This window comes from Grus americana, chromosome 2, assembly GCF_028858705.1.
Source record: "Grus americana isolate bGruAme1 chromosome 2, bGruAme1.mat, whole genome shotgun sequence".
NCBI lineage: Eukaryota > Metazoa > Chordata > Aves > Gruiformes > Gruidae > Grus > Grus americana.
The window spans coordinates 161,324,866-161,346,379 of record NC_072853.1 but is presented as its reverse complement, the minus strand read 5'-3'; the positions used below and the strand labels follow the sequence as shown (position 1 = coordinate 161,346,379).

The window sequence follows — 21,514 nt, the reverse complement described above, 5'->3', positions numbered from 1 at the left end:
CCACTCTGCTGTCTTCTTCCAGGCACAGGGATGGCTAGACCTTTTATTTCAGAGACTGCTGCAGGTCATCAGTTTTCTCTATCCAGACAATCATGCAGATGCATTGTACTAATGTTCCTTTCCCAGTCTGAAAGATTTTTCCACTGCCAAAGGCTTCCAAGCTCTTCCAGTGTTACCTCTTCTTTACAAAATGCACAAGTCTCATGCTATCCTGCAGTTGTTGGAAACATTACAACTGTCTACAGCTTTTACACAGGTGAGTATTCACTACAACTTCCTACACAAACTCAAGTTTGGTGGTGTGGTGTGGCATGGCTTTCTCCTGAGGTGGGTATTAAGTTTGGCATAAGGCTTGCTGATTGCAAATGATGTTGCCCATTGCCCTGGTATGGTATTTGCATTTCAATAAAGAGGTTCAGGAGACAGTTATTGGAGCAGCCACAGAAAATAACTAAAATGTCATGTTCCTCACCAGGACATGGTCCAAGCAGCCATCAAACCGGTACTGCCTTCTGCCTTTGTCCATCAGTTTCCAGCAAAAATACAACTGCAGGTATGTTTCCACATGAGACCCTTTATCTTCTGCCATTTCCAAACTCTATGGAAAACTAAGTGGCTGGTTATATAAGAAAAAGGAAACTTGAATTTTATGTGCAAGTACTAATTTACACCAAGTAAACTGTTATTTGTATTTTTTTGCTCTATAAAAAAGTCTAGAAATACAAAGAACTTTGTGCTGAATATAAAAATGACATTTTCTTTCCAGGTGTCCATAAGAAATACCGGTTTATTTAAAAATAAATATAAAACCTGAAAAATACCTTGATTTGGTTTTGCTAAAAAGCTCTCTCATTATAAAAAGGATGAGGGGAAAAAAGGGTGAACTAGTTCCTCTTTATTTCAAGCTTGCTGCATTAATTCAACATTGCATATGAAGCAACAAACAAAAATTCTAGGGAATATAAAGAGTTCCTATGCCTACAAAAGCCTTGATAATACAACGCTGAGCTGAAGAACAGTGACACTGACATGATTTTAATTTCCAAGAAATACCTGGATAAATTAGAGTTTAGGAATACACGCAGTCTATCCTCACAATTACTGGTATGCGGTGGTGCTTATCTTTGCAGGGCCAATTTCCAGCAGCATAGACCTGCTAACCCAAAATGCGCTTCCTCCCTGGGAGACTGAGCTGCAGCAGCACAGGTCACTCCAGGTTAGTCAGTGGGCTGGAGACTGGGTGGTAGCTTAGGTCTAGGTGAAAGAAGAATTTGGATTTAATATTATACACTAAATACAAAAATTTCTCCATATTCTTCATATAATAAGAACATTCTGCATTAAAAAAAATAGCAAACCCCATTTTTAATACCCACATTTCATTAAGGTACAAATAAAATTGCTGCTTCCCAGGTTCTTTATCACTGCATCTTTCTCAGACTTGTATCCTAAAGGTTCATTTTTCCAAATGGCCTAATTTTGGCAGAGGATAAGGTCAGTGCACTCCCAGATTGCATACTGCCTATCCCTCCTGCAAACTCACAGCGATATGCTCAGCATCTCTGAACGCTAGGCTTGCTGTACATCTAAAATAAATGGGCAGAGCATGAATATTACAATTACCAGAGAATTAAAAAAAAAAATCTGCATTCAAAGTAAAAATAAAACTGGAAAATTTCAAAATTTCCTGAGGTGCTCTTTTTGATCAATTAGAACTTTGGCTTCATTTCAATTTAGGCATTTATTTTATAGTACAATGCAAAATATAAACTACATTGTGAACAATATAAAAGCTTTTTTTCCAGATGGGAATGCCAGAACATTTCCATTGTGGGTTTTTTTAAACATATTTTTTAGCAAGTATGATTTTCTGAAGCAGTTAATCTTCAGTGGAGCTGTATTCTCTGATAGAAAAGGGGATTGTTCTTTATTTTTTTGTAGTAGAAATTATGTAGTCCTATAATTTTCCCATCTAAAAGTTCTGTAGTTCTACTTGAATCTTCCCAGTTTTTTTACACAAAAATGCAAGTATGTCCTTTATCATAATTCCCAGTGGAAGCGTCTAGTCATGTTAAACCATCCAGCTTGGGTCCAGCCTGGGCTGAATGGTTTTGTTTTTCTTGTATTCGGGTACTTATGCAAGTTCTGAAATGAAATAAATACTGGTGTTGATGGAAGAGAAAGCACAAATGAAATGACAGTCTATAAAATCATCACCTCTGCGGAGATGTTGAAAAGGCAAAGTTCGCTCATGTCTCACAGTGAAAGAACTGATGGTGTGAAGAAGTGATCAGATGGCAGGATTACAATGGGGTGGGGGGAGTTCTCCCACGGAAAGAATAATTAATCTGAACTCTTTGTGAAAAGACGCAGTGGAACCCAGGAGGGTACAGTTAGTTACGAACAGATTGGATGAATTCCTGGAGGACAGGTCCGATCAATGGCCATTAAACTCTGGGCAGGAGCTCCCCAAGCCCTGTGCTGGGGGAGGCTCTGCCAGTGAAAACTGATTCTTCTCACACTCCTCCCAAAACCTGTGGTACTGGCTGCTGTTAGAGGTAGGGCGCTCATCGTCTTTGCAAAAATCCAGCCAAATCACAGAGATGCCAATTTCTCTAAACCACAGTAAAGATACACGCTCCTAGCTCTATGTACAGAAGTCTGGGTATGCAGCTGAACTATGCACAGCTGGGAATCCCGATACACATTCAGCTTGAAAAAGCTGGCTTCAGAACTCAGGAAATTACAAGGTAAGTGTGTCACAATGGAGTTTTTTAGGCATCTTCCTCAAAAAGATACTGTGCTAGATACTTCTTAATATGCATTTTTGTTAATAATCTGTTCAATCTAAACTATAAAACGTGCTGTGCAACATGACTGAACGAATATTGCTGTGAGAAATATTTTCCCCTTGTTTGAGTAATTTAAATTTGTAAGGTAATGTAAGTTTTTGTATTCCATAATGTACTGTGTGCAATTTTCTTTCTTGTAAAGCACTTTGAAGCTTTCAAAGGGCACTCTAGGTTAATAAATAATATGGTATTCTTTGCCAGAACTGTAGGGCATTTCCCATAAGTTCTGAATCTTCTTTGCCAGAATTGCAACATATTGCATGCCAAATCCTGCACACAAATGTTCTACATGTGGCAAATACATACTGGTAAAGACCAGAGGCATGGCATTCCTGGGTTTCTTAGAGAGAGTGGGGGAAGGGAAAGAAGTGGGAGGGAATAATGAGGGAAGGCAGAGAAAAAAAAGCTCTATGCATACATCTAAAAAAAAAAAAAACTAAACCAAGAAGAAACAACCCCCCACACCCAAAACAACCCATAACCCACACTTCATTATTTTCAAAGACTGAACTGTTTGCTGCATGCAGCACAAACTCGCAGGTACCCAGAGCTGGGTCTTTAGTTTTCCTTCATTTATGGAAATCAGGCCTCCATTTCTGTGATAGCTGTAGATTCTTCAAACCCAGATGTCTGTAAGGGTGGAAACACCTGCAATCTATGCTTCTCCAAGCACATGCTAACGTAAACAGAGAGGCTGCGAGCTTGGAGAAGCGTGGTCAGGATTACCACTATTTAACAGGCTGTGAAAATGAATACTCTTCTTCAGGCAAAGTAGTGAATGCATTTCATATGCCCTAGGCTACTGGGAATAAACCAAGACCAATATTTATTAAGAGCGAACACTCGCCTTTTTTGCAGTCTCCCCCACGGACAACTAGGCTCCTATTTCTTGGAAATATTTCTCTTGGAAGAGGAGGAGTGTAAAGCAGTACGACCCAGAAATTAAGTCAGTGCATTTGGCCGCATATCACATAGGTTGGATTTCTGAAGGATACTATCAGTTTAAAATGTCTTCGGTTATAATTTTCTTGATTTAATCTCTTTATGCATTAAGCACAAACAAGTATATTTCAACATTCCTCGCGAGTTTGGACTGAACATGTACAGTAATTCAAAAATTTTACCATTTCCTGCCCTTCACTAAATTTTAAGAAAACGGTGACAGAAATTGTTAATCACCCAGCAACAACCAACTAGTTTAAAAGGCACTAAAATCTACTTAGACATAATCAGGCTTTAAGCACCAGGATTTGCTCCATGTTTAAAAAACAAACTGAAGTTAAAACTGAACTCCGCATTCCGCAACAGTAAATGAACGTTTTACTACATGGTTTCTTTTGAGGTGGCAAGAAATGACTGTAAAACCTTTGCTGTTCCCAGAATTACATTGCTTAGAGAAAAATATCCTGTGGGTTACCATTTGTTGCCATGATTTACAAAGATAAGGTCTATAGTCTGTATCGGTTTCATGCTGAAGTTTGAAAGGAAAAAAGCTTTCCGCAGAGTTTGTCGATTTCTGCATAAGTGTCTGTGTTGTTGCAAAGAGGGCTAAGTGATGCTCTCTCACAAGCTTTTCAAGAAAGTTAGCACATTTCTTCAGATTCATCTCCTGCAACTTAAGACTCTCCCCTCCGTTGCTTCTATCTATCCAATAAAAAGCTGATATGCTGTCTAAAATCAAAAGGCAGAGAGAGGGGTGAGTGCAAAACATGTTTTCTAAAGAGTAGAGAGTGAGGAGCAACTGAGTGCTGCTATTGCAGTTCACAAGAAAAAGCCTTCCCAGGCATCGCTTTATTATTTCTTCCGTCCTTTGTGCCAATCTGTTCTCCAGAATGGTAACTAGACGAAGCATATCAAAATGGTAGTCTGTATCAATGAACATGACTTCTACTTCCAGTCCTCCTCCTGACTTTGGAATGATGCAGCGGGCTATTAGGTGATAAAGCATTTCTGTTTTTCCTGTTCCTTCTGGACCATGGAATTCAACGACATCTCCTGTTCAAAGACAAAGCAGCAAGCTGTCAGGTAAGAGAATTTAGAGCTCAGATTTCATTGTTTACTGAACCAATATTCACTATTCCACTAAATGGAAAATGCATTTTTGAAAGTTTGATATCCGTAAAATTGCTTAAATCCTGGTTAGCATCTACTAAGGGAAATTGCAATTTTCAAGAAAGGCCTCTAAAGTGAAGAAAATCAACTGGGAAAAAAGGTTGAAAAAAACCCTGCCAACAGCATCTAGGACACGGATATCAATAAAAGGTATAGATTTCATCTATATCATTACAGGTAGATGAAGGCTGAAAAGGAAGCTGCTACACAGAAGTGGCTAAAAAACCATCTATTTACACTATGTGCACAAAATTAAGAAATAAACGAAAAAGTAGAGGACAAACAAAAAAAAGTTGCCAAATTAGAGGTACAAACCATGTTGGCACATCTATTTTTATAGCACAGGCTGTCCTTCAGCATTTCATGTCTGCTATATGCTTATTCAATATCTGCATGTCACAGGATACCAACAGGAATCTGTGACCAGTAAAGAGAACACCAGCGTATTTATTTAGCACTTACATCCTTCTGTGGTGATCACATGAAACTGCTTCTTTTTACAAGGGGGACTCACAGATTCCTTCAACTCCAGGCAACGACTCTACAGTCTGAAGACTGTAGTCTGAAGCAAAGGATCTTTGTTCAGAAATCACAGAATCATAGAATGGTTTGGGTTGGAAGGGACCTCAAAGATCATCTAGTTCCAACCCCCTGCCATGGGCAGGGACACCCTCCACTAAACCACGTTGCCCAAAGCCCCATCCAACCTGGCCTTGAACACTTCCAGGGAGGGGGCAGCCACAACCTCTCTGGGCAACCTGTGCCAGTGCCTCGCCACCCTCACAGGGAAGAATTTCTTCCTAATATCAAACCTAAATGTACCCTACTTCAGTTTAAAGCCGTTCCCCAATGTCCTGTCACTCCATGCCCTTGTGAACAGTCCCTCTCCAGCTTTCCTGCAGGCCCCTGGAAGGGTAGGTACTGGAAGGCTGCTATGAGGTCTCCCTGAAGGCTTCTCTTCTCCAGGCTGAACAACCCCAACTCTCTCAGCCTGTCCTCATAGCAGAGGTGCTCCAGCCCTCTGATCATCTCTGTGGCCTCCTCTGGACTCTCTCCAACAGCTCCATGTCTCTCTTGTACTGGGGCCCCCAGAGCTGGACGCAGTACTGCAGGTGGGGTCTCACCTGAGCAGAGTGGAGAGGGAGAATCCCCTCCCTTGACCTGCTGGTCATGCTGCTTTTGATGCAGCCCAGGACACAGCTGGCTTTCTGGGCTGCAAGTGCACAGCTGGCTCATGCTGAGCTTCTCATCAATCAATACCCCCAAGTCCTTCTCCTCAGGGCTGCTCTCAATCCATTCTCCACCCAGCCTGTAGTTGTGTTTGGGATTGCCCCAACCTGTGTGTAGGACCTTGCACTTGGCCTTGCTGAACTTCATGCAGTTCGCACAGGCCCACCTCTCAAGCCTGTCAAGGTCCCTCTGGATGGCATCCCTTCCCTCCAGCGTGTCAACCACACCACACAGCTTGGTGTCGTTGGCAAACTTGCTAAGAGTGTACTCAATCCCACTGTCCATGTCGCTGATGTTAAACCCCTGAGGAATAGTACTCATCACTGTTCTCCACCTGGACATCAAGCTTTTGACCACAACTCTTTGAGTGCAACCATCCAGCCAATTCCTTGCCCACTGAGTGGTCCATCTATCAAATCCACATCTCTCCAGTTTAGAGACAAGGATGTTATGTGGGAGAACATCAAATGCTTTGCAAGAGTCCAGGTAGGTGACATCAGTCACTCTTCCCTTATCCACTAATGCTGCAACTGCATTGTAGAAGGCCACCAAATTTGTCAGGCACGATTTGCCCTCAAGCAAAGCCATGTTGGCTGTCACCAATCACCTCCTTATTTTCCACGTGCCTGAGCATAGTTTCTAGGAGGACCTGCTCCATGATCCTGCCAGGCACAGAGGTGAGACTGACCAGCCTGTAGTTCCCTAAGCTCCTTTTTTCCCTTTTTAAAAATGGGGGTTCTGTTTCCCCTTTTACAGTCAGTGGGAACTTCACCGGACTGCCACAACTTCTCAAATACAATGGCTGGTGGCTTAGCCACTTCGTCCACCAGTTCCCTCAGGACCCACGGATACATCTCTTCAGGTCTCATGAACTTGTGCATCTTCAAGTTCCTTAGATGGTCTTGAATCTGATCTCCTACAGTGGTCGGTTCTTCATTCTTCCAGTCCCTGCCTTTGTCTTCTGCAACATGGGTGGTGTGGCAAGAGAACCTGCTGGTGAAAACTGAGGCAAAAGAGTCATTGAGTACCTCAGCCTTCTCCATATCCTGGGTAACCAGGTCTCCCCTTTCCTTCTGGAGAGGACCCACATTTTCCCTAGTCTTCCTTTTATCACCGATGTACCTATAGAAGCTTTTCTTGCTGCCCTTGACATCCCTGGCCAGATTTAATTCTATCAGGCCTTTAGCTTTCCTAACCTGATCCCTGGCTGCTCGGGTAATTTCTCTGTACTCCTCTAGGCTACCCACCCTTGCTTCCAGCCTCTGTGGGCTTCCTTTTTGTGTCTGAGTTTGTCCAGGAGCTCCTTGTTCGTCCATGCAGGCCTCCAGGCATTTTTACTTGACTTCCTCTTTGTTGGGATGCATCGCTCCTGTGCTTGGAGGAGGTGATCCTTGAATACTAACCAGCTTTCTCAGGCCCCTCTTCCCTCCAGGGCTTTGTCCCATGGTACTCTACCAAGCAGATCCCTGAAGAGGGGATTAATTTAATTAACATTTAATTAATTTAATTAACATTTAAAATGTTAATTAAAAAAGCATTACTAGGAAACCAGTTCTTTTGTTGGATGTGAATGCAAGATACTCTAAAGTCTTTTCCAAACTCTTCTGCTGTCTTTTATATAAGAGCAAGACTCTAAAAAGAGTTAATTTATTAGTTGCTCTTTATAAATTTCTAATTTTGGAAACTGGATTATTTATTTATGACATTTTGGATTTTAGGCAGAAGGGGAAATACATGCAGTAAGGAGAATCACACAACTATAATTGCAGGAAGGTGAGAGATTTCTATGGCCTTGGCAAGTGCAAATGGCATAACAGCTTTTCATAGGGGGGATGCAAGAGTAGAGAATTAATTGCAACTTTTCTTAAACATGTTTGTGCCTGCCTGAGCTAACAGGGTTTTTCAAGTCATTACTCAGCTTCCAGAAGATGTCCTTGTTCATAAGTGCGTATAATGTCAAGATGCAGCTTGGGATGAGGGGCAGAGGGTGGTGGGGAAGGAACTAAGCTCTTATTTCACCCATTGCAAGCGCTGAAAGCAATTTACACCTCATGTGACAATTCTATCCATTTTGGTGACACTCAGACTGCCTGCGTCTCCATAATGAAATTCCTGCTGCTCCACAACTGTAATTCCGTTTTCCTGACTTTCTGATACTTCGAAATTTATTAAAAAGCTTGATTGCCTCCCAAACCCTTACTTATCTGTTCTGAATGGCTCTCCTCACTTTTGAGATGAAAGACAACTACGCTTCCTATGACATAAATCTTCGTTTTCTTTTCCTGTTCCGAGATCGCAATGTCCAACTCTGCCACTCGCAGCCAGCAGCTGCTCTGCTGTCACACAGACTGTGGCAGTGACATAACCGCACCCTGTTAGGATAAGATACCAGCTTGGAAGAACCCCTCCTAAATGTGCTGGGTAGGTCATTCCCTCATATTTCAAGTCTACTGAAATATTTTAGAACAACTGTGTAAGGCACCTCTCGTTAAGGAACAAAATTTGTCTTCTGTCTGCCACTGGCTTTGGGACGAGACTTCTGCCACCCTGACCGGCATTTCTGAATCCAGACCAATAAATGAATCGGGCCAATATGCAATACAAATTGCTTCACCTACCTTTACAGCAAAATATGACTTGTTTAAGAAAAAACAACAACTCTATGTGGTCACTCAGAAGCAGCAGTGGACAAGTCTGAGTTACTGTTTGGTACTGATTCAAAAAAATAGAAATAAATGCTTGACTTTATCCATTTGCAGATGTTTTATCAGGATGTCTGTGCGTTACCTCCTATAAAACTGTACCTAAGGGAGCTGTAACGCACAGAATAACATTGGATGAGCTTTTATTACCAGAACTAACAAATTTATTTAAGTAAAAATTCTAGGTTGAATGAAAAATCATTCTTAGGAGTTTTTGTGGTGGCAGTTTATAAATTTTAACAGCAAGACAGCTAAGCACTCTTCAAAGCTTGTCCAATATTGCTGAACAAGATACACATCCGGGTTGTAGTTTGACCAAAACACTTAAGTTACTCTGAAAAGAGTAAGTTTGGACTGTAAGAAAACCTCAAGAGAGTTGGGGGTTTCTGTGCCTTCATGATTATCAAAGAGGCTGCCCACAAGAAGAACGGGTGCAAAACAAGCCATTTATAGAACATCTAAAAATGTAGGGTTTCATTAAATTAGCAACCAGGCTGTTACAGTAAGATAAGAGGGGAAATTCATCCTTCTGGATCAGAGAGGACAAACCATACATAGCAGAGGAGGAAGTGCTGCCAGCAACATTTTTGAGAAGCCTTTGACACCCTCACAGTAAGTCATGGAAGAAACCTAGTGATCAGTACTAGCATCATCCAGTAATGTCAAAATACTTCGAAAGGAGGATTATTAAAGAGATACTGTTATGGGATGGAAACAGTCTGAGCAGCAGAGTAGGAACAGACACTTTAACATGGAAGAAAGTTAACGGGAAATTTTCCCATTAGAATTGGTGTTGCCTGATGTTAAAAACAACAGTAGAGGAATTTTCCATTAGCCTGGCAAAACACAGAATCATAGAATCACAGAATGGTTTGGGTTGGAAGGGACCTCAAAGATCATCTAGTTCCAACCCCCCTGCCATGGGCAGGGACACCCTCCACTAGACCAGGTTGCCCAAAGCCTCATCCAATCTTGCCTTGAACACTGCCAGGGAGGGGGCGTCCACAACCTCCCTGGGCAACCTGTGCCAGTGCCTCGCCACTCTAAAGAATTTCTAACATCTAATCTAAATCGACCCTTCTTCAGCTTAAGCCCATTACCCCTTGTCCCATCACTACACTCCCTGACAAACAGTTCCTCACCATTTTTCCTGCAGGCCCCTTCAGGTACTGGAAGGCTGCTATGAGGTCTCCCTGAAGGCTTCTCTTCTCCAGGCTGAACAATCCCAACTCTCTCAGCCTGTCCTCATAGCAGAGGTGCTCCAGCCCTCTGATCATCTCCGTGGCCTCCTCTGGACTCTCTCCAACAGCTCCATGTCTCTCTTGTACTGGGGCCCCCAGAGCTGGATGCAGTACTGCAGGTGGGGTCTCACCAGAGCAGAGTAGAGGGGCAGAATCCCCTCCCTCAACCTGCTGGTCACACCTCTTTTGATGCAGCCCAGGACACGGTTGGCTTTCTGGGCTGCAAGTGCACACTGCTGGCTCATGTTGAGCTCATCAATCAATACCCCCAAGTCCTTCTCCTCAGGGCTGCTTTCAATCTATTCCTTGCCCAGCCTATAGTCATGCTTGGGATTGCACCGACCCATGTGCAGGACCTTGCACTTGGCCTTGCTGAACTTCATGCAGTTCACACAGGCCCACCTCTCAAGCCTGTCAAGGTCGCTCTGGATGGCATCCCTTCCCTCCAGCGTGTCAACCACACCACACAGCTTGGTGTGGTCAGCAAACTTACTGAGGGTACACTCGATCCCACTGTCCATGTTGCCAACAAAGATATTAAACAGCGCCAGTCCCAGTACCGACCCCTGAAGAACGCCACTCGTCACCGTTCTCCACTTGGACATTGAGCCGTTGACCACAAATCTTTGAGTGCGACCATCCAGCCAATTCCTTATCCAGCGAGTGGTCCATCCATTGAATCCTTGTCTCTCCAGTTTAGAGACAAGGATGTTGTGCGGGACAGTGTCAAATGCTTTGCAAGAGTCCAGGCAGTTGCCCTTCCCTTGTCCACCAGTGCTGTAACCCCATCATAGAAGGCCACCAAATTTTTCACGCATGATTTGCCCTTAGTGAAGCCGTGTTGGCTGTCACCAATCACCTCCTGATTTTCCATGTGCCTAAGCATAGTCCCCAGGAGGGTCTGCTCCATGATCTTGCCAGGCACGGAGGTGAGACCGACCGGCCTGAACATGTAGAAGACAAACTAATTGGGTTAATACAGACTTAAGACTGTGAAGATTTAACAGATCAAGATGGATGATTTCATATGAAATTCAGCACTGACAAATTCAAGAAGCACGTTTTAAGGAGTAACCCAGCACATTGCTTGGCTCACAATAGCTTGAACTGGCCCACTATCGTCAGACTAAAGTCCACTGCTATGTAGTGGCTAACAGGATAAACTAAATGATGTTGCATAAACATAAATATTTATGCAACACTAATATATTTTAATTGAAACACTGTGCTCAGTCCTGTTCACCAATTCAGCATTATCTTTTGAATGAAAAGACCCTGTCCTGGTTTCGGCTAGGATAGTGAATTTTCTTTCTAGTAGCTGGTACAGTGCTGTGTTTTGGATTTAGGATGAGAATAATGTTGAGAACACACTGATGTTTGTAGTTGTTACCAGGCAGTTGTAGTGTCTACACTAAGCCAAGGACTTTTCAGCTTCCCACTCCCTGCCAGGGGCACAAGGAGCTGGAGAGCACAGCCAGGACAGCTGACCCAGGCTGGCCAGAGGGATATTCCCGGCCATAGAACGTCGTGCTCCAGATAGAACTGGGGAAGCGAACCAGGAGGAGGGATCGCTGCTCGGAAACAGACTGGGCATTGGGTTGGTTTTTTTCTGCAGGTGGTGAACAATTGCATTTGTGCATTATTCTCTTCCTTTGTTACCCTATTAAACTGTCTTATCTCAACCCATGAGGTGGGGTTTTTCCCATTCTCCTCCCCACCCCCTTGGGGGTGGAGCAAGTGGCTGCCTGGTGCTGAGTTACCCGCTGGGTTTAAACCACAACAAGCCTTAAGTTTTGTCTGTAATCATTACACTAGCAAATGTTGGTTAAACTATTTTCTGACATTGCAGTTACAAACAGGCTATTAGAATACTCAGCAATAGCTCTGCAGGTTTCACATCAGATACCTTGAAGTTACTGGACTAGTAATTTACAATACTGTGCAGAAACTGTCACTAATATTTGTATCATTTACAAGTGAAGTAGAAAGGCCTTCTTATTCCAAGTTAATGTTGGGTGTCATACCATTGCTGAACATCAGAGCTTTATACTGACACCCACACCTTCATTCCAGTGGCATTGGGGAAATATGACTGGCAATAGTAGATGATTATTTAAAGCTCGTGTCACTTTTGCTCCATTCCAGAAGAACTGAAATGGTATGTAATTAATATGCTTATGTGTTCTTAAATATGCAAGTCCATCATAATTAGAAGCAGTGACTAGAATATCACAGCAGTACCTATATTAGTTGTTCCTATTTTATAGTACTGACATACATGTTATGAACACTTAACTATGATGTAACCTTTGAACAGTTTAATGAAACTTCATATTTATGTTTGTTTGTTTCAAATACCATCAGGAAAAAGAATGATTTGGGTCTTTGCATTGCTTTAATCATAGCATTTTAGATTAAGAGCTGTTCAACCCAGACTTCATGGGCAATCTATTACAGTATTCCACAGTGACCTACTAAAAGTCAAGTTCATGACAAATGGAGAGGTAGGTCTTCAACAGGAATTTAAGACTGAATAATGAGAACACACATCAAAATAACACATGGACTCACATAAAACTGTGGTATTAAAAGACAAAGCAAAAATGTAATAAAAGGTGAAGTCCATTTATGTATATAAAGCTAAAGATCTGTGCTAATATGTTACGCACCTTCACTAATGTCAGCCAAAAAGCACGACCAATATGGATAGTAATTGATGTCATTTGTTAAAAGCAGAAGAAAAACAGAAGTGCTTCAGAAGCTCAATGACTGTGTTGGCACAGAGAAACCAGTGATGAATTTAGGTTTCTAGCCATCTCAGAACTGAGGTTCTGGAACAGTCTTTGAACAGTCTAGAACAACCTAACATAGCTTTAAGATCAAAGCTGATAATTTGGTGATGAAATTATGTAACACTGTGGACTGTGATGGCAAGGGCAATTACTGACCCCCAGGAAGGCTTCTTATAGTCTGTTCTACCATAATATGCTCAGTTTAGTCTCAAACATTTGTCTCATGTATAAAGTTCATTAAAAAAATAGACTAAAAGACCAACATTTTCTATTACTGCATTTTTAAAAACAAAAATATCTCATCTTTTAAAAAATTGTTAAGATTTCAGGAGCCTTGTGAAGCATATACGAATTTCAGTATTGGTTCTTAATTCTTCTTGTGGGTAACAAAGCAGTTCAGAATTGAGAGTATTTAAATAATCTTTTCTGCTCCATTTGCACAGGCTTACCAGTATTTCTCTGCCCTTTATCTTTGTTATATCATACTTGAAACTTTCAGAGGCAGGAATCATATATTGCTAAACCCCTAATGTATTCTCAAGTGCTGCAAAATAATACACGAATAGTCTCACAGTGACTGCATTTGTAGACTGAGCATCATCTCTCATCCAATTATCCTGATTCTTTTTATTGCTTTTTCTGCTCTTTCTTCTGAACCTTCTACAATTTGTAGGAATTCAAACTGCAGACAAGTACGTTTGATAACCTCTGCAGCCACATGCTTTTAATATGAAATCCATTCATTCATACATATATTCAACTGTAGTACCTCACAGCACAAGCCTTACAGTTTGCCATTCATACTCCTTTTTTACTATATATGTCTAGTTTTGTGTAATCAGTCCATTCCATTGTGAAATCCATTAAATTTCACACAATCTGGAACACCAGTCTGACTTCCTGAATAATCAAGGAATTACTAAGTATGCTCACTTCTGTTTAGCTCAGTAATTTCTTTCATTAAAACATTCAATCTTGATCTAAAAACTTTTTGATAGAAGGATCTACTTTAAACTTCTTGTACTGGCATCACTGGGAGGTAGCCCAATTTCTCCAATTTGACATTCTCATTTATTTACTTAAGTTCTATATAAGCCATTTTGATCCTAACATTGTCCGCGAACTCATTCAGCCGATTTGTACCTATGTTCCTAATGGAACCGTTTCCAAAGTTCCATCTACATATAATCAGGATTTTTCAGGCCAAGACTGAATGGCTTTATGACAGCTTTATTGAAAAATACTGTTTGCTCATGCCCCTTTCCCTGACTGATCCAGACCACTCCATATCACTGAACTCTTTGCTACTTATTGAACCTCGAGTTCTTTGCAAATTTCTGCAGTTATGACCTCATGGTGGTTTTTTAGACCTCTGATTAAAAAAAAGGTTGAGTGACAGAATGTAGAACAAATTTCTGTAAAACTATTAGAAACAGACCAACATGCTTGATATTTACTCACCTACACCCATGTTTTGATACCCCTAAAGTAGATTTTAAAGTCAATTTAATAAAGTTCGGGATGGTGTTTGCATTATTTCATTTTCTCTAGTTTGCATAAAATTACATCAACAATTAAAATTTGGATCTACTTGTTTGCTTATCTCCGTCATATTGCTCTAAGAATACTTTTACATCAACATTTTTCCCTAAATGGGATAAAGATACATTTTTACCATGAACAGGAGATCCTTCCTCAGCAAACAGAGAAGGTTCAAGATTCTTCAGAGAACTTCTGCCCTCAAGTCGTGCAAGTAGCTTTTAAAGAAAAGACAGAAGAGACTTGCTGTTAATTCCGAATAATGGACCTGGGGAATCAAATTTAAAGGATTCCGAGAACTGAGAATTTTCCGTGACAGCCCTATCAAAAGATTAGTCTGATTTAAAAAATGTTTTCATAAATACATATGGAAACCTTTAGTCTGGACTACAGCAACAATTAGCACACAGACAATTAGCACAGGGACTCAATGGCAATAAGGAGTGGATATACATTAGGGGAAAGAAAGCTAAAAAAAAAAAAAGAAAAAGAAAAAGCTGCACAGGTAGACTAGCAAGAGGGATTGCCTCTGGTACACAGCAGTGCTGACATTTGACAGAACAAAGGGAAAGAAGATCATTTGTAATAACCATCACCTCCACAACAAACTACTGGTTGAGAGTTGGAACATTACTCATCATTAAGTCTCCTGAGTCAGTCCCTCTGAGCATTTGTAAGTAAAACCATGTACATTTCACCTGAAAAGTTATACAGGACTCTTCTGGACTACAATCTTATTATATCATAGTTACTTGTTCAAACATAGTATGGATTAAGAACGATCAAAAGAAATTAGCCACCAGTGGCTCTGCAAGAAGCTTTCTAAAGCAAGCTCGAATTTGTAAAGCAAGTTCCTCCAAAGCCCCTTGTAAAGCAAGTCCATTGTAAAACAAATTAGTCCAAAGTTCATAGACAATTTCTTAAATTGACAGGTATTTGCATAGCAAGTAGACAGGTATTCACATAACTTGTGTTATTTGTAGTTCTGGCATACATTCATAAACCAAGAATTAACATTTCACCCAGTGCTAGAGCTGTTATTCCCTATGTATATTAACACACCTGAGAAAAGACACTTATCAGGATGCTCAGAGCACTGCCAGAGCATGTACCCTGGTGCCAAATACTTAATTCTCCAAGACACTCAGCTGTCATTTAAAGATTCAAACAAAACAAATCCAGTTCAGTTTTATCCCGTCCTCCTTAAAGCCGGTCACTGAACAAGCAGTGAGCACACACCTTTAAACACAGGCTGCCTTATCTTTCCTCCCTCCCTGCCACATCCATGAGCAACATTTGCTCTGAATTGTCTTAAAAGTTGTTTAAACAGTTGTGTGTTTGCCTTTAATAGTAGAATAAAACTCCATTAAATGGCCCTGAATTTACTTCAAGTGCTCACGATGGGAATCTAAGTGTGACATTTTCATTGACATTTTAACATTCCCTTCCATTAACAAAATGTCAATGTGTTTGCCTTTGTTTGCCTGTTCACACATATTCAGGAGAGTTTTCTGACATGTCCGCTGAAGGGCCATAAAAACACTTGAATTGACCTTGCTCTGGATCGGTGGACCCTCCCATTACATTTCACACATTTGTGCAGCGCAGAAAACTCACACCATGAACTCCTGAGTATTTTGGGATCCAGCAGGGTTCTGTGACCTGGACAAAGCAAAAATCCAGATGGACACATGGACACAAGAACATAGGAATGCATGTCAGGGCACGTAAACTAGGAGCTCGCAACTACCAAGAGGGCCATCGCAGACCCGTACCTGCAGCCCTCCAGTGCAAGTGGCTGCCTGCGCCTGGCCCTGGCCCCCAACGCCAGCCCAGGGCAACAGGGAAGGAGAGGCTGCACCCGCCACGGAGAAGGGCCGGGAACCTCTCGCCCCCTCATCCGGCCCTGGAAGTCAAGAGAAACAGGAAAGCCACCGCCTGCTGCTGCTGTCTGATGCTCTTCACTTCTCAGCAAAGGAAGCACCGCTGTGGCATGTGGCAATCACGGGCTCGATTATGGGTGCTGCTGGGGCCGGGAGTCACAACAATCGCTGGTCTGAACACATTTCTGCAGCCTCCTGTTCCCAAATTTATTTCTACATTAATGAATACACCCTCTGCAGTTTATTTCTTCTGGAAACGAGGAGCCCCCATCTCTTCTTACACTATCACCTTTTTAAGCTTACTGCTAGAGCTTTGGAAATACATGGTAGATTGATCGCTATCGTTTAAGTATGAATCTGTGGTTATTTAAATGATGAGTTTATATATTCATTTTAAATAACTACAGGTGCTTACTCTGAGCACTGTTCCTGTAGGTAATTTATGATAATTCACTGATGATAGCGCACCTGTGTTTTTATCAAACTTGTATTTACTTCCGAGTTCTGAAGCAGGATCTCCACAGGCACTTGCCTCATTAGTGTCACGCTGGGAGCAACGGGGTTCCTGGCAGAAACAGCTAACAATTTTCCTGCAAATCTAACAAAGGTTTGTCCACACTACAGCAGTAGTGACGGAAGCAAAGCTGAGAGGAGTCACTAGACAGGAATCCCTCACCTCCGCCGACATTAAAGACAGGGACAACACGGGTTTTTCCAAACTGGCAAAAGCCACCTTGGCTTTGTTCCAGGGGAGGCATTTCCATTTTGCCTGCTCACGTTTTCTTCTGTAAAATGAGGAAGGGGGGAAAATCTACATCATTTAAAGGGTGATGTGGATGGTGCACGTCAGGCATCCCAAGTTTTTTCATGGACAGCATACAGAACACAGAACTGCTGAAGGGAACCTTTGAGTGGGAAGAGCTTGGGGAAAAAACCCCACCCAAACAATTTCAAATCACACATTAGAGATTTCAGATTCTGTAATTTCACTGTAGATGCTCGTTTCTTCTTTCATAATGCTCTTTTTAATCTTATTTTACACAAAAAACCCTTTTAGCAACCTGCTAGTGGTAAACACTCTTAGGTGTTCTTCAAAAGTGTAATTATATTAGCAAGAAACTGCACATATGTGCGGCTACGTGTAGAAAACAAGCTATACAGCAAGAGTCAGGCAACAGTTGGGTTAAATTTCATTAATGACAAGGCTGATGGGTCTCATATTTCAACTATGTCTTTTATAATTTATCAATTTCATCTTTTTAATAAATATGCATATGGACAGTCCCATTGACTAATACATTATATGCTTACACTATATTGGTTTCAACGAAGCTATGCATAAATGTAAGCATACATGTAGGTCTTGTCAGAAATGAGATATTACTTCATTAAAATGTTAAAGAAATTCAAATTAAATACTCGAGCTCTGTTAAAGGCTGTGAGCTAACCTACAGGCTATTTACAAATACAAACGTATCTTGAGTATGAGACAAAATTTAATTTTCAACCACTATAACCACTCTGACTGAGCTGTTGTAAACTTTGGGCACAAAGACATATGCAAGCAATTTATCATTTATTTTATTGTGATACCCCAAAGGTGTTTTGTGAGAAGTTCTAATTTGTTGTATTAATTATATTCAATAATAAGAATACAAGACTGCGGTCTCAGTATAACTCTCACTAAAATCTGATGTGATGCATGAGGCTATTTGAGGAAGTATTGTTTTAAATTAAGTATTTTCTGTTTCAAGGGCTTTTACCATGTTTTTCTGGACAACCTACTTGAAGATTAACCATTCTTAACCCAGGGGTTATCAATTCCTCCCTCATTCAGGTTGGTAACCCATTCTATCACGGGCAGCTGCTGCCATGTGCATACCCTGCTGCCATAGCTTATGTGGACAAATAAATGCATTTACCTGCTTTGACACAGAGCCCAACTCATGTCCTTAATTTGTGTGTATTTGCTGATAGTGGACAGCTGTTACTAGGGGAGTTTTAAGTGTCAAAAGGGCTTAAGGACTTAAGTCCCACTGAAAAAAACATGGAGCTTTAACAAGAAATAAATATTATCAGGTTTCTATGCTTTTATGTGCACTACTCCGCATATACTGATATAGTAACAACACACAAATCTCCGAGTAATTAACTTGCTGATTGCAAGTATAAGTCACAAATAAATAAACCATCCAGTGGAAAAAAAAAAACAAACAAACCAAAAAACACCAACAAAACCCCAAAAGTCAAACCCCTTTTCCCAAAGAAAGGGAAAACAATACCACCTTCGATACTGTTTATTTAAACCAAACCTTTCTCACAGCTCCTCTCCCTTACCGCAACCACTGGGTTTAGGAAGGAGAGCACGAAGAAAACATTTATAAGGGAATCAGTGGAACAGCTGAATAACACACACACGCCGTGCTGCAAGGGACCGCCATAGCAGACATTCAGCCCGAGTCTCAGAGCCGGGGACACAAAGGCAGGACCGAGACCCACGCTACCCTTATCCTGCCTGAAGCCGCCCGCCTCACAACCAGAACCCACCCGCAAAACCGAAACGTTCCACGGGCGACTGAACACCCCGGGGCCCCGCCGCTCCCCTCAGGGTGAGGCGCACCGCCGGGGCTGACTAGGCTCTCGCTCCCTCCCCACCTCACACAGGGGAAGCGGCGGCAGACGGGAGGGGGAAGGGAGGCGGGAAGGCGCGGCTCTGCGGCGCGGTTCCCCCCCCACCCCCCCGCCGCCTCCTTCCCTCACACACCGCCCCCTCGGGAGGCTCCGCGGTTGCCGGGCGCTCCCCTCCGCCCGCCCCGAGGGGGTGGGGGACGGAGCGTCGCTCGGGGCGGGCGGAGGGGAGCACCCAGCGCTTCCCCTTCCCTGGGCTGCCGCCTCGCCTCACCCGACGGTACCCAGCGCCCCACGGCTGAGGAGAACCCGCCGGGGCGGGCGGGGAGAGGGGGGGGGAGCGCCTCACCTGAGTGCCCGACTCCGCCCTCCGGTACGCGTCACCCATGGCGCAGCTGGGGGAGGGGGCCGCAGCTCCCACTCCAAGCCGGCAGCAGTTACTGCGCAAGCGCGCTGTCGCGAGTTTCCCCCGCCGAGCGCAATACTGTCGGCCGCTCTGCGCATGCGTGGTTCAGCCCCCGGGGAGGGTGGGGTGGGGTTCCCGTGCTTTAGGTTGCTGGGTTCGAGTCCCGCCTCGGGCTCTTGTCGTGCCCGCCGGCCCAGCGGCGCTTGGGATTCCCGAGAGACCGGTCACTGTAGGGAGGCGGGTGTTTGTTTATTTTTTCTTAAAGGGCCTGTCTTTTTATAGATCGGTGGTTTAGGAGTTGCAGGTTTTTTCTCCTGATGAAATGGGGGCAGGTGGCTGGGTTGGCGTGACTCAAGGGCTGCTCATCTCTGATACTGGAGCTGACGTGACTCAAAGGAAGCTCATCTGCACGGCCGCGATTAAACTCTTGACGCCTGCAAAATTGCTCTTTGAAAAAGCCAGCTATCAATTATGGCCTAGATTAAAAGGGGTCTGGAATATTTTACATACATTCATTGAATGAACCAGGCTTATGTGGCGCAAGATGCTCCGGGGCAGGAGCTGAACACCCGGCGAGTCCCTTGCGTGGGCGACTGCATGCCTGTGGCCGTTGGTAGGACCTGCTCCTCCCGAGGACCACATCTGCTGAGGTTGTGCAACCTGAGGCAGCGAGAGGGACGAGCACAGGGAGAACACGGAAAACCTGTTTGTGTTTTCCATAGGCTAACTGCAAAAACAGTGGGATAAGAATAGCAGCTCTCCATATCTGCATATCAAAGAGCACTAATGATATCATCCCTTTGGGTTTAACGAGGTTATCAGCGATACTGCACGTTCTTACAGTTAGGAGGAGAAGCTGGTGGTGGAGTTCTTTGTTTCTTCAATGAAATCATATTTGTCTATATAAAAAGAGTTTCTGCTAGCTTGGTCCTGAATGCATCACAAATCAGAAGAATCTAACCTCAGATGCAAGGTGGTGGCTTTGTTTACTCTTTCAACCCTCTTTCAGCCCTAAATACACTGCTCCCTCTGTTCAAAACACCCTGTTGTTGCCACTTGACTCTAACTCAAGGTTTTAGATGGATGCCACCTGCTTCCACAAGGTCAGTCAGATTTAACCCAACTCAAACCCGTACTTTTAGTGGCAAGTCCTAATACTGCTCATTAAAGCATGGAAAGGAGATGGTCTCTTTGGATGGCTGTAGTAGCCTTTCTTCTCTGTGTATGGGTACATATGCAAAATTTTCAAGAGCATGGAAAGTGGTTCTCCAGTGAGAAAGACTTGGATGGCTGTGGGGGATACACGGCACAAAAATGAAACTACAGTACTATTAGTTTAATTTTACTGAAGGCATTTTGGAAAAAGCCAACATAAGGGATAGACAAGAGCTGCATGTCTGACTTGGTATAGTACCTTAGAGGTCTGGACCGTGTTCCCTGGAAGAGTTCAAAAGACTCGTTAATTAGAAGTGATTGCCCTTGAAGCTGACTGATGATTGTACCTAACCCAAGAGCAGAGTGGACTTGCTGTGACTTATGACAAAGACACTACTCACTGCATCAACCACATGATCTTTTTTTTTTTTTAATTATAAGCTCTTTGTTGCTGTTCTCCTCTAATTAAAGCCATTGCACTAATTTTTTAAAAGTGATTGCTACTTGAATTCAGAGACATAAAACATACAGAACACAAATGCCAGTTGACTGAAACCCACTCCTACCTCATCACTTACCACTGCCTGTATCCCAGTAGGGTCCTATGGGAGCTCTTCTACTGCACGGGTGAACGCAATTTTGGTATTACAATCTAATGCAAGATGAAGTATCACAGTTCAATGGAGATCAAGCAACAAAGATTCAAGAGAGAGGGTAAAAACACTGAATTCACCTGAGCAGTAAAAACCCCGGATATTTAATTGCTTGACATACTTAGTTCATAACAGCTAGAAATGTGTAAATCAAATACACTGGTTGCCTTGATAGGCAGATTGCCGTAACCATCTCTCATACGTTACCTTTGCATTCATTTGCTCCATACGGTGCGGCTGGCATCATGAAGTTAGAAAATTGATACTTACTTTGACAGCACTCTGCCTTAATAAAGACTCACATTGTGCTTTTCTCATTTA

At 42.7% G+C, this 21,514-nt stretch overlaps 2 protein-coding genes across 3 annotated transcripts in view; one reads left to right on the top strand and one right to left on the bottom strand.

The window, feature by feature from the left end:
• The window catches only part of LOC129202911 (uncharacterized), a 56,932-nt gene extending 38,678 nt beyond the window's left edge, over nt 1–18,254 (top strand). The window contains exons 2-4 of one of the 2 annotated variants that reach the window (XR_008575863.1): nt 476–553; nt 4,750–4,877; nt 14,614–18,254. Coding sequence is in view for 1 of the 2 variants with exons in the window: in XM_054816563.1 (XP_054672538.1) it covers nt 476–553; nt 3,711–3,730 (98 nt within the window). In the remaining variant the exon portion in view is untranslated. Of the gene's footprint in view, nt 1–475; nt 554–3,710; nt 3,814–4,749; nt 4,878–14,613 lie in introns of those variants that run through there. The other variant, XM_054816563.1, reaches the window with a different exon arrangement.
• Nucleotides 530–19,462, bottom strand: XRCC2 (X-ray repair cross complementing 2). The gene is made up of 3 exons (XM_054816561.1): nt 19,329–19,462; nt 14,605–14,686; nt 530–4,847 (listed from the first exon to the last, which is right to left on the bottom strand). Exons 1-3 carry the CDS (start codon nt 19,365–19,367, stop codon nt 4,132–4,134), a joined length of 837 nt encoding a protein of 278 aa, XP_054672536.1. The 5' UTR covers nt 19,368–19,462; the 3' UTR covers nt 530–4,131.
• Nucleotides 19,463–21,514: the final 2,052 nt, after the last annotated feature.

What these genes read in the sequence shown, in the direction of transcription:
- XRCC2 (XM_054816561.1), bottom strand. Translation starts at nt 19,367, where the DNA reads ATGGGTGACGCGTACCGGAGGGCGGAGTCGGGCACTCAG. An exon ending in GGGCGGAGTCGGGCACTCAG is followed by an intron (nt 14,687 to 19,328) that starts GTGAGGCGCTCC and finishes TTTCTTTAAAAG; the next exon opens with CTACTTGCACGACTTGAGGG. An exon ending in GGAAGGATCTCCTGTTCATG is followed by an intron (nt 4,848 to 14,604) that starts GTAAAAATGTAT and finishes GTCTTTGAACAG; the next exon opens with GAGATGTCGTTGAATTCCAT.